The sequence below is a fragment of the Labeo rohita genome, chromosome 11 (genome assembly GCF_022985175.1).
Source record: "Labeo rohita strain BAU-BD-2019 chromosome 11, IGBB_LRoh.1.0, whole genome shotgun sequence".
Classification (NCBI taxonomy): Eukaryota; Metazoa; Chordata; class Actinopteri; order Cypriniformes; family Cyprinidae; genus Labeo; species Labeo rohita.
Genome location: NC_066879.1, coordinates 19,690,460 through 19,704,088, shown reverse-complemented (window position 1 = coordinate 19,704,088; position 13,629 = coordinate 19,690,460). Strand labels below are relative to the sequence as shown.

General features: G+C 30.8%; 1 protein-coding gene across 1 annotated transcript in view; it reads left to right on the top strand.

The window, feature by feature from the left end:
- Nucleotides 1-13,415, top strand: part of thsd7bb (thrombospondin, type I, domain containing 7Bb) — a 77,720-nt gene extending 64,305 nt beyond the window's left edge. Inside the window, 10 exon segments of the mRNA XM_051122845.1 lie at nucleotides 46-161; nucleotides 260-374; nucleotides 1,589-1,734; nucleotides 3,852-4,026; nucleotides 4,204-4,377; nucleotides 6,152-6,247; nucleotides 6,387-6,469; nucleotides 8,111-8,303; nucleotides 10,746-10,833; nucleotides 11,227-13,415. Coding sequence (XP_050978802.1) covers nucleotides 46-161; nucleotides 260-374; nucleotides 1,589-1,734; nucleotides 3,852-4,026; nucleotides 4,204-4,377; nucleotides 6,152-6,247; nucleotides 6,387-6,469; nucleotides 8,111-8,303; nucleotides 10,746-10,833; nucleotides 11,227-11,305 — 1,265 coding nt within the window. The 3' untranslated portion in view covers nucleotides 11,306-13,415.
- Nucleotides 13,416-13,629: the final 214 nt, after the last annotated feature.

The window sequence follows — 13,629 nt, the reverse complement described above, 5'->3', positions numbered from 1 at the left end:
ATTATGAAGTACAGGGAGTGAATTGTGTGTGTGTATGTTGTGAAGACTGGAGTAGCTGTCAGCTCAGTGAAAGCGCAGTATGTGGCCGTGGGATTAAGACCAGACTCCTGAACTGTGTCCGCAGTGATGGGAAGCTGGTGGAACTGAGCATGTGCAAAGAGGTGACTGTTCTTTTCTCACTGTAATTGTCTCTCAACAAAAGCTCTAATAGGAATACAGTTATTTTATTGTGTACTACTTCTCTTTTTTTTTTTTTTAGTTGGGTCCTTCACGTGGAAAGCTCTCTGCCCCCTGTGAGGTGGGCTGCCCTGTTAATTGCCTGATTACAGAGTGGTCCACCTGGTCAGAATGTTCACACACCTGCGGAAGCCAAAGTACGATCTCAAATTGATGTGATAATTATTATAATTATTATTATTTAACATTTTAAAATAAATTTTTGTTACCTTCTTTTTGAAGAAAATAAGTCTAAGAACTGAGCAATAAATTATTATTATTATTATTATTATTATTATTTTTATTATTATAGTAAATATTTGATAATAATTTAACTTAATTTTTTTTATTAAAAACACACAAGTGCTGTTTTTCTTCAAAAAAAAGGTAACAAATAAATAAATACAAAAACAATAATTTATTGAATATTATTTTATAGTCTTTTTTTAATAAAAAAGTGATTTTTCCTTTTCAAAACTGGCAAATAAAATAATAATAATAGCTAATAGTGTGTAGTTTAATTTGTTTTATTTTTTGATTAAAACAAGTGTTCTTTTTTTTTCTTAACACTGGTAAACAAACAAATAAATAAATGAAATTACTATAACTATACTACTACTATACTTACTACTATACTTACTATAAAATTAAAATAATGGTTAATTTAAAATTACTAATATTGAATATTAGTTTATAGTCTTTTTTTAATGAAAACAGTGCTTTCCTTTTTAGTACTGGTAAATAGAATAATAATAGTAATAATATTAATAGTAATAGAAAGTTTTGTTTTTTTTTGTAATTTAACTAGTTTTATTTTTTGTTAAAAAACATAAGTTGTCCTTTCCATCTCAACACTGGCAAACAAACAGACAAATAAATAAAATTAAAAATTACTTGTATATATAAAATTAATTAATTAATTAATTATTTTATAGTGGGTTTTTTTATATAAAAACAGTGCTTTTACATTTCAATATTGGCAAATAATAAAAATCACACATTTAGTTATTTAATATTAATAAATAAATAAATATTTAATATTAGTTTATAATAATATAACATGAAAGCATGAGTGGTGCTTTCCATTTCAACACTGGCCAGTAAAAATAAATCTAATATCTTTTAAAAAAAAGATAGCACACAACTGTTTACACCCTCAAGAGCTCAGTCATGCTTCCTTGAACTTGGCTGTTGTTAGAGGCTTAATTAAAAGCTTTTATCAGTCTCATTTATCTCAATTCAAGGCTCTGCCAGTCCCATGAGTAAACGCTTCCCAGCGTGCTTATTAAATTTCAGCATGCAAACAGAGCTCACACTGGACTTCAGCTTCTGATCCCATGTGTTTGTGTCTTGTTCTATGTCAATTTTCCAGGTCAAATGACACGGTCCAGGGTCGTTTTGCAGCCTGCCGGTGAGGGAGGTCGTCCCTGTCCGTCTCAGCTCTCCCAGACTCGCCCTTGTTCCATCAGGCCGTGCTACAGCTGGAGACTGGGGGACTGGAGACCGTGCAGGGTGGAGGTAGCACTGATGCAGCGCAACTGATTGAGTTAAACTCAAACACACAACTGCTGCTACCGCTGAGACATTGTCCTTTACATGTACAAATGAACAGACTGAGGAAATTCACATAGCTGAAGGCTACTGCTTTCCATTAAACTGTCAAAGCGAACGCATCATGTCAGGGTTTCCCCTGAGCTCATATGAGATAAAATCATCCTTGCTGTGCCGTTATGAATAGCTCTGATAGATTTTTCTTTCTCATTTGCAGATCTTTATGTAGGTGCGGCGTCACAAAAAAGTAAACAATGGCATTGTAGAAAACCCTATTCACTGATGTATTTGTCACACACTGATTCATTCTGCCACTGAAAGTATGCCGTATAAAAGAAATTAAGAAACTATTGTATTTCACACACAAACACGTATATAAAACTATTGAATGGTCGAGTATGTCAATAAAGTAAAAAAAAAAAGAAAAAGTAAATAAGTTAAAATATACCTAAACATTTAAATTAATTTTAATTTAGTAAAAAAAAAAAATAATAATTTTCATTTATAATTTTTAGTTGTTAAAAATTTAATAAGTACTAATAAAATACAATTATTTTGGGGTGTGCAATATGTAACTGTAAAGTATATAATTACAAAGTGTAACAAATATTTATATTTTTTTTACTTGTAAAAAAAATATAAATAGATACAAATAAAAGTAAAAAAAAAAAAAAAGTTAATAAGTAAAAATATACCTAAAAGTATATCATAATAAATGAAAATTAAGATACATTTTTAGTTGTAAAAATGTAATAAGTACAAATAAAATAAAATTATTTGGGCGTGTAAAATATGTAACTGTAAGTATATAATATAATATTTTTTTTACTTGTAAAAATGTAAATAGATACAAATAAAAGTTTTAAAAAAGTAAAGAAGTAAAAACAGTATATTAAGTATATTAAGTATATTATAAATGAAAATTATGGTTATTTTTAGTTGTAAAAAAATAATAAGTACAAATAAAATACAGTTATAAAATATGTAAATGATTAATTTTTAGTGGTATGTATATTTTTTTTACTTGTAAAAAATGTAAATAGATACAAATTAAAGTTTGTTTGTTTTTTTGTTTTTTTAATTAATAAGTAAAATATTATTCCTAAAAGTACATAATTATTAATGAAAATTAAGATTAATTTTTAGTTGTAAAAACTTGTATTATTACAAATAAAATAATTATTTGGGGGTGTAAAATATGCAACTGTAAAATATATCATTAGAAAATGTAAAAAATATATATATTTTTACTTGCAAAAAATGTATGTAGACACAAATAAAAGTAAAAAAAAAAAAAAACATTTTGTATGTAAATAAGTAAAAACATATCTAAGAGTATATCATTATAAATGAAAATCAATAAAATGTAAATATATACAAATAAAAGTTTTTTTAAAAAAGGAAATAAGTTAAAATGAAGAAAAAATTAAGATACATTTTTTTGTTAAGAATTTAATATATACAAATAAAAGAAAACTATTTTGGTGTGTAAAATATGTAACTGTAAAGTATAGAATTACAAAAGTAAAAAAAAAAAACCTTGGAAAAAATGACGGATACAAATAAATCGTCAAATAAATCATCAGATTTTTGTCTAGTAGAATAAAGGCTACCAATTAAAGCGGTATTTTTATACCATGTATAAAATCTCCCTACAGCCTCAGTGAAATGGGTGTCCTAAGCAATCAAATGTGTCTCTATGACAGACTTTGGTTCTGTAAGCAGTGAGAAAAAAAAAAAGAGTCAGGGGAACAACACACTTTTTCAGCCAATCAGAAAAGCAAGCGATCAGAAAAGCTCTCTGGCTGTGAATCATTTGGCGTGTTGGACACAAGCCCATGCGGAGGCCTCCTCACCGTGTTATGAGCCAATTATATTCTGGTTAAATCTGGAGTGGTTTCTTTCTACCCACCAGATTTACACTTTCTAAATAACAGGCATCTAGAAAAACTACCTGATATATCTCAGCAGCGCACGGAAAATGAATAATACATCTAAATAGCCCAAAATAACATCACTGTTTTGATCTTCAGATCTTTAGACAGCTGAAATCCTCTGTAATCCTTCTCTCTCTCTGTTTGCAGGGGGCCGACTGTGGCGAGGGAGTAAGTCAGAGGGAAATATCCTGTGTAGTGCACTGGGGTTCTCTTTCAGGTCCTCCTCAGCCCGTTCCGGTAGAGGATAAAATGTGTGTAGAAAATTCACAGAGCAACGTCAGCGAGATTGAGTTACAGCAGCCTTGCACAATCCCCTGCCCAGGTCTGCATCTCTAACACAACACACAAAGCTAAATAATGACACACTAGTGACTACTTGATAGTGACATTTATCTGAATGAAGGGTTTGTTAGTGATGAATCAGCAGCTTTAATTAATCACATCTGTCTTGAGCTCTTTGCATCTGCTCATTGGCTGTAATTTCCATCTCGCACGTCAGGAGAATGTCACCTGACCAAATGGTCGCAGTGGAGTTCGTGTCAGCTGCTGTGTTTGGATGGGAGGAGTTTTGAGACGTGGGGTCGACAGGCTCGTTCTAGAGCCGTAGTCACACAGGTCCCGGAGAACCAGGATTCCTGTCCCAGCCAGATGTACGAGACACGCCCATGCCGAGGTTTGTGGGAAGACAACAAGCAGTCTGAGTCTGATATTAGAATGATTTCTAAATTTTTTTAAATAAATTCCAATAGAAAATAGTCTTTTTTTAACATTTTGGCATATTAAATTTATTTTTTCTGTATTTTTGAGCAAATAAATGCATCCTTGGAGATAAGATATATATATATATATATATATATATATGTGTGTGTGTGTAAACATTTTTAGATGTTAAAAGAATATAATTATAAATAAATATTAATAAAGTACAAATATACAGTAAAAAGGTGAACATACCATTAATTTAGGTGAAATAAAGTAAAATTTAAGGTTTAAATTTTATTTACTTATTTATTTATTTAATTTTTTTTTTTTTTTTTTTTTTTTTTTTTTTGACACATTATCTTAATATTTTAATTGACTGGTATTGATAAATTACCAGTCCTTCATGTTTAAAAGAACACAATTTTTTGTTTGTTTGTTTGTTTTGGTCATGAAATATTAAAATGATTCCTGAAGACTGGAGTAAAGATGCTGAAAATTCAGCTTTGCATCACAGGAATAAATTACATTTTAAAATATATTCAAATAGAAAGTAGTCGCTTTTAAACTGTAATAACATTTTGCAATATTAAGGGTTTTTTTTTTCCTGTATTTTTGAGCAAATAAATGCAACCTTTATGATTTCTTACAAACACACACACAACCCTAAACTTTTGAATGCTAAAATTCATTTTTAGGTGTAAAAAGTATATAATTATAAATACAAATTAAGAGATAAATACAAAAATACAGTAAAATGCATTTTTGGTGAAGATAAAAGTAATTTAGGTGAAAAAGTCAATTTTAGGTTTAAGTTTTATTTGTATGTATATTTTTTAATTAGTTTATTTTATTATTATTAAAACATTTTTGTCGTGAACATACACCACTTATTTCCACATTTTGATTAACAGATATTGGTAAAGTACTAGTGCTCCATGTTTTAAAGAAAACAATACTTGTTTTTTTGGTCATGAAATATTAAAATGATTTCTGAAAACTGGAGTAATGATGCTGAAAATTCAGCTTTGCATTACAGGAATAAATTACTAATTATTAAATTTTAAAATATTAAATAAATGTAATTTAGGTGAAATAAAGTAAAATGTAAGTTTTAAGTCTTCTTTTTACCTTTTTATTTATTTTAATTTTAATTCTTAACTAATTTATTAATTTATTTTTTGTCATGAACATATGCCACTGATCTTCAACATTTTCATAAAGATATTGATAAAGTACCAGTCCTCCACACTTAAAAGAAAACAATACTTGTTTTTTGGTCATGAAATATTAAAATGATTTTTAAAGGCTGGAGTAATGGTTGCTAAAAATTCAGCATTGCATCACAGGAATAAATTATAACTTTTTTAATTTTATATTAGAGATGACTGCAAATATACAATAAAATGCATTTTAGGTGAAATAAAGTAAAAAATAAAAGTAAAAAATAAATAAAAAAAAAATATATATATATATATATATATATATATACATATATATAGTCCTCCACATATTGAAGTACACAATACTTTTTTAAAAACCTTTTTTTTTTTTTTTCCCTGGTTTGAACAAATAAATCCTTTTCTCTCTTCGTCTTGGACATTCCAAGCTGTTGTTTTGCCGAGCTGTTATTTCCTCTCTGGCTGTTTGAGAAAATAGCTCCAGGACTGAGAAGTGATAGACAGGAAGTGTTGTTTAGCCAGTAAACCAGAAAAGCACAATAGTGTGTTTTTTGTCTGTTCTTCCAGGAGGAACGTGTCTTAGCTATGAATGGATGAGCGGTGAATGGAGGCATAACCATAGACTGGTGTGGTGCCAGCGCTCTGATGGAGTCAACGTCACAGGTGCGCACTATTGCATTTAGAACGCATTGTCTCAAATTGATATCATTACAAATCATCCTGTTTCATAGCTTATTTTTAGGCATGAAAAAGGCCTTGGAAAAACACAAAGGCAGATTTTAATTTTGTTTCTCTACATTAGGAGGCTGCATTGCTCAGAACCAGCCCTCTACTGTTCGACAGTGTCACCCTCCCTGCACCAAACCCTTCTCCTTCTGCACACAGGTGATACCAACAACACTGTGAACACATAATCTCATTCATTAATGAGTGAATTACACAAAAAGAACATGTCCAGGTCCTATTTCATCCCAAAACTTTTTTTTACACTTGACTTTTTTTTTAATTATAAATTCCATTGGCAAATTTTACACCCCCAAAAATTAATTTTAATTTATTTGTACTTATTTAATTTACTAAAAATTGTAATTAACTAAAAATGAACTAAAACTATAGCGATGAAAAATCATTGTCATCATTTAAATCAAGTTGAAATAAAATATAATAATTAAACTTAAACAAAAATGATAAATGTTGAAAACTGAAATTAGTTATAATTACTAAAACTAAGACTTTAATTAAATAAAGCTATATAAGAATATTACCAAAAAAAGTACAAAAATAAAAGCTAACTCAAAATAATAATAAATACAGTAATAACAGTATATGAATAATACTAAAATAACACTTCCCTCCATACTTTAATGTGTATGGATATTTCTTATTTGGTTAGATGCATTGCTATATTTCATAAATGTAATATTTAACCATTTACTTTTTTATATTAATGAGAATTTTTTTTTATTACTGTCACAAAATGGGGTGGTCATGATATGTGTAACAATATTTTTTGTTATTTTTAAGTATGTAAACATTTTAGATTTTTATTTTTATTATTGTTGTTGTTGTTGTTGTTGTTGTTAGTATTAGTATTATTATTATTATTGTAGAAATGTAATGGATAATTTAATTATTGTTTATATGAATTAACAAAATATAATTATTTTTGTTATGTCTAAGTATAAAAACTACATTTTTATACTTGTAGTAAGTATAAAAACTTATTACAATTTTATTATTGTCATTTATTATAATTTAATAAATACAGTGGATGATAATAATAATAATTATTAATATTTTGACTATTTATTTGTATTTACATTTTTTCAACCAAGAACCTATTTTATTTATTTATTTGTAATTATAAACTTTACATTGACATATTTTACACCCCAGAAAATAATTTGTACTTAATTTGTACTTAATTTACTAAAAATAGTAATTAACTAAAAATGAATCTTAATTTTTAATTTATAATTATAGATTTTTTTTAGGTGCATGTTTTTACTTATTTACATTTAATAATATTAATATTAATTTAATATATTCATTTAATAATATATTCTTTTTTTTAAATAATAAATATACTTAAAGGGATAGTTCACCCAAAATTGAAAATCCTGTGATTAATTGCTCACCATCATGTTGTTTCAAACCTGTAAATTAATCAAGTTGAACTAAGATATACAGCTGTTGTTAAACAATGGCTTTGGATGATAGCAAAATCAACCAGGGCCTGGATTACAATAATGTAACATGTACCAGCAGTGAATACTATTTTTATATGCTAATTATCTGTGACAGATGCTTAGAGTTTATAAAGTGTGGTATCATTTGGCAGTCTGTTATGGTGAGATGGAAATACCTTCATTATTACACATCACAACTTCATCTCACCCTCTAATGCCACGCAGTTAACAACTGTATGTCTCCATATGTGGAACGTAGCACATTTCAGTATCCAGCTGTCACCTGCTGCCTGTCACTAATGATGCTTCTCATAAACTCTCTCTGTTTTTCTGTCAGAATGGAGTCTGTGGTTGTGAGAAGGGCTTCACGGAGGTCATGACTTCTCATGGGTTTCTTGACTACTGTACCAGAACACCAGGGCTGGACCATAAGAAGGCAGATGTGAAGACCACCGCAGGCCGTCTTAGACCAGAACATGCTCGGAACAAGAACCACATCAAGGACTGGGCGCTGCAGCCTCTTGGTCCAGGTACTACAATGTCACATGGACTATTTTAACGATGTTCTTACTACATTTCTGGGCCTTGAACATATCAGTTGCATTGCTGTCTATTCAGAGTTCTCGGGTTTCCACCACTGAATATAAAAAAAAGAAAAAAGTAGACTTTTTATCTCACAATTCTGACTCTGTTTCTTGCATCTGCAAATTTATATCTTGCAATTCTGTCTTTTTTCTCAGAGTCGTGAGATAAAAACTTGCAATTCTGACCTTTCTATCTCACGATTCTTACTTTTTTCTCACAATTCCGACTTTTTCCTCCCAATTGCAAGTTTATATTTCGCAAAACTTACTTTTTTCCTACAATTCCAACTTTTTTCTCGCAATTGCAAGTTTGTCTCGCGATTCCTATTTTTTTCTCGCAATTACAGCTTTTTCTCGCAGTTGCAAGTTTATATCTCGTGATATTTACTTTTTTTTCCCGCAATTCCAACTTTTTTCTCGCAATTGCAAGTTTGTAACTCGCGACTTTTACTTTTTCTTGCAATTCCGACTTTTTTCTTGAAATTGGAAGTTTACAGTACTGTGCAAAAGTCTTAGGCCACTAGTATTTTCATCAGCTAAAAAATGGTTTAAAGTCAGTTCAAGTCGGTCTTTTGCTGTAGTGTGTCAGTAGGAAATATCAGTTTACATTTCTAAACATTCATTTTGCCATTAGTTATAATAATCCAGTGAGATTTTTGTATGGAGCACAGGCTGTTGTCAGACTCCTTGTGCAAACAGAGATCTGATCTCTCCATCATTCAATCCAGTCTGTCTTAAGAAACAGAAAAAACGGAGACAGACTAAATCCAGAAGAACTGTGGCAACATCTCCAAGATGCTTTAAGAGACCTATACCTACAAAGCTGCAGTACTGTTAAAATTCTTAGACAGTTGGGCACATAAAATGAGGATGCTGTCAAAAACAATGTCATAAATAGATTTTCTTTATCAATGAACTTCTATTAACTAAAATAAATCAGCATTTGATGTGAACATCCTTTGCATTTAAAGTAGCTTTTGCCCTAGGTGCACTTGTGCAGAGTTTTTCAGGTAGCTTTGCAGGTAGGTTACTTGAAACATCTTGGAGATGTTGAAACAGTTCTTCTGGATTTAGTCTGTTTCAGTTATTCTGTTTCTTCATGTCATTCCAGAGACAGACTGGATGATGGTGAGATCAGATCTCTGTGTGGAGCACTGGCTGTTGTCAGACTGCCTGTGCAAACAAAAATCTCACTAGATTATTACAATTAATGGCAAACAGAATGTTTGGAAATGTAAACTGATGTTTCCTACTGAGACACTACAGCAAAAGATAGAAATAACTTACTTTAAACCATTTTTTAGCTGGTGAAAATACTAGTGGCCTAAGACTTTTGCACAGTACTGTATATCTCGTGATTCTTACTTTTTCCTGCAATTCCGACTTTTTTTCTCTAGCTATTACAAATTTTTTGGTTTTTCACAAATCTTACTTTTTCCTGCAATTCCAAATTTATGTTGCAATTCTTATTTTTTTCCCGCAATTCTGACTTTTTCTCGCAATTGAAAGTTTATATCTTGTGATTCTTTTCTTGCAGTTGTGAGTTTCTCACAAATCATACTTTTTTTCTCGCAATTGCAAGTTCATATCTCGCAATTCTCAATTTTTTTTTCTCACAATTCCGACTTTTTTCGCAATTGTTTATCTCGCAATTTTAACTTTTTTTTTTGCAATTGCAAGTTTATTTCATGTGATTCCTACCTTTTTCTCACAATTGCGAGTAATATATTGCGTGATTCTTTTCTTGCAATTGTGAGTTTATATCTCGCAATTCTTACTTTTTTCTCACCTTCCGAATGTTTTCGCAATTGTGAGTTTATCTCGTAATTCTGACTTTTTTTCTTGCAATTGCAAGTTTATGTCTTGTGCTTCTTGCTTTTTCACGCAATTCTGACTTAACGCAATTTTGAGTTTATATCTCACAATTCTTACTTTTTTCTTATTTTTTTCTTTCTTTCGTTGCAAGATAGAAACTCACAACTGTGAGGAAAAAAGTCAGAATTGTGGGTTTATATCTTGCAATTTTTTTGTCTTTATTTCTCAGAATCGTGAGTTTGTCTCACAATAGTGACTTTTTAACTTGCAATTGCAACTTGCAGTTTATATCACGCAAATCTGAGAAAAAAAGCAAGAATTGCAAATTTATTTCATGCAATTCTGAGAAAAAAGTCAGAATTGCAAGAGTGGCGGAAATGGGCTTCTATACACACTTTATTCAGAGATTCAATCAAAAGCTCCTCAAAAAACCTACATCAACCCTGCAGCATTCTATTGGACAGATTGTTTGATTGACAGCTAGTGGTCAAGTCAGTTTTCTCGGTCAGAATCAATTCAGAATGATTTACAGATCTGCACTTTCTAAACATTAATGTTTATTTTGATTGACAGATGGCCGTGTCAAGTTGTGGGTATATGGGCTGATGGCGGGCGGGTTTGTCGTGATCCTCCTTCTCATCATTATGTCCTTCCTACTGTGGTGAGGCTGTTTTTTTTTTTTTTCTTTTTTTTTTTATATTGCTGTACTAGTTTAATATTCCTGATATGACTCGATCAGTCTCTTTCTTCTCACATAATAAAACAGTCAGGATCCCAATCACCCTCCCATTGGTTTATTTTGCCATAATGACTGCCTGACTGAACATTACTTCTAAAACAAACAACTAGCATATGTTTTCAAGGCAAAAAAAACATTTGTATGGCTCTCTAATTGGTAAACATCGTATATGAAATATGACTATGTATGTTCTGCACTCTAGTGGTGATAATTTAAACTGCAACAAATTGTGACACAAATTGTATCTTAGGTGAGTGCTGTGAGTTTATACATGCTTAGACATTTTTGCATACATATGCATGGTTTGCATTTCAGTAAAAACCCGGAGGACAGTCCCAGCAGCAGTCCACAGAAGGCACTGGCTCTGGCGTATGATGGGGACGTGGATATGTGAGCCCACCATGAGTATGCAAAGCTAAAACACAAAACGCTCAAAACAGATGTCTGGCATCCTTCAGACCACAACATGACACGTTTACAGCAGCACACAAGCTGAGCGCGACAATGAGCCAGACCAGAGACAGTGCTGACTGGATGACTGATGTTTAAACAGCACAAAAACTAAACGCAAGGCTGTCTGGAGAACATGAGCAAGTTGAGGAACTGCACAAAGGAAAATGTCATACAGAATGTGGCATCATGTCTACAGTACCATAGCGTGAGTGTGTGTGTCTGTCTGTGTGTTTGTGTTCATTTAGAGGTTGCGAGAGTCTTGTTTAATGCCCATTATGAGGAAATTGTTGTGTGTGTGTTAACAGAATTGTTCACTCATAACAGATTGTTTTCGCCCCCTTGTTTCATTCCAAATCTCTATGACTTTCTATCTTCTGTGAAACAGAAAAAAGAGAATTTTCTTGGCCACTCTTTTTAATAGAATCAGTTGTATAAACTACTTTGATGATGCTTTTGCATCCTTTTTGAAGCTTAAAACTCCACATTCAGTGCAAATGCATGAAAAAAAAGCAACCAGAACTTTAAACAACATTTAATTAAAAATCTTTTATGTTCTGCAGAAGAAAGCAAGTCATATAATTTTGAAATTACATGAGACGGAGATGATAATAATAACAGAATTTTTGTTTTTAGGTGAACTATGCCTTCAAAGATCCCTAAAAAGGGGTGTTTCCTGACGCACTACATTAGTGCCATCTTAAGTGCCATATTTATTTCTTTATTTCCGTTTTGAAACGTATATAGCCTTTCAAATAGCCTCCCAATTTGATTCCTTTAGATGTCAAAGTTACAGTTCACCCAAAAATGAAACTTCTGTCATTAATTACTCACCCTCGTGTCATTCCAGACTCGTAAGAACACAAATTAAGATATTTTTTATTAAACATTTCTGTTTATACAGGGTCAGAAAGCTCTCAGATTTCATCAAAAATATCTTAATTTGTGTACCAAAGATGAACGAAGGTCTCATGGGTTTGGAACAACATGAGGGTGAGTAATTAATGACAGAATTTAAATTTTTGGGTGAACTATCCCTTTAAGAAATTCTTTTGAATTCACCCCAATCAGCTTTGACGCATTTAAAATGCTTTGTTATCATTGAAAAGGTCGTGACATGTTCTTTTGTAATGTGTATGCTGTGAATATTTTCTATCTGTGTCTTTGAGTGGTTTCTAAATAAATCCGAATCTCAGAAAGGAGTCTTATATTTAACATTTCATGCAGTTGGACTTGAACATGCCGTGTTTTAGTCTCTGGTTCTGTTCTTTGAGATTTCTCTCAGTTTTTGCGGTTCTGGATCGGTGCTGCTGTCATTTCTGATCAGTGTCAAAACACTGAGCCAACTTCTATGGGCCAAGCCCAGATTGTCATATTCCTCTCATGAATTGTAATTAGAAAGTGCATTAGTTACAACAGATGAGATCAAATGAGGAAAACGCAGGTGCCACACAGCTGCATTTAGATGCATGAGCCAGTAGGTGGCAGTAGGACACAATAATAGAAAACCCAGTTTTCAGAGATTTTTGCTTGGCTCTCCTATGCTGATTTAATGCTCTATTAGCATAGAATACAATAACAAGGAATATAAAGAACATCCTAAAAGATGTCTGAGTTTTAAGCATTAGTGGCCATGTAATTCACAATTAACTGAACCACACTTAAAACAAATATTAAATATATATCCTGCTGTTTAAAGGTTTGGGATCAGTAAAAAATTTGTTTTTTAAGTCTTAAAAAACAAGTCGTAAAAATACAGAAATAAACAGTAATACTGTGAAATATTATTGCGATTTAAAATAGTGGTTTTCTGTTATAATATACTTTAAAATAAAATTTATTTCTGTGACGCAAAGCTGAATTTTCTGCATCATTACTCCAGTCTTCAGTGTCACATGACCCTTCAAAAATCATTCTAATATGCTGATTTATTATCAATGTTGGAAAACGTTGTGATGCTTAATCTTTTTTTAGAACCTGTGATATTTTTTCCAGGATTCTTTAATTAATAAAACGTTTTTAAAAAACAGCATTTTTTTTAAATAGAAATCTTTTGTAAAAAAAAATATGGGGAAGAAATCTGATTTACATCTTGTATTATTTCTTTTTAGCATTTTAAGGTACATTGTTTCAATATATTATTATTTTAATAATAATATCAATAATAATAATACTTTATTATAATATAATAATTTAATATATATAATTGAATATTTATTTATTTATTTATTTATTTATTTTTAAGTTTAAATCATCCTGCAAAGTCTA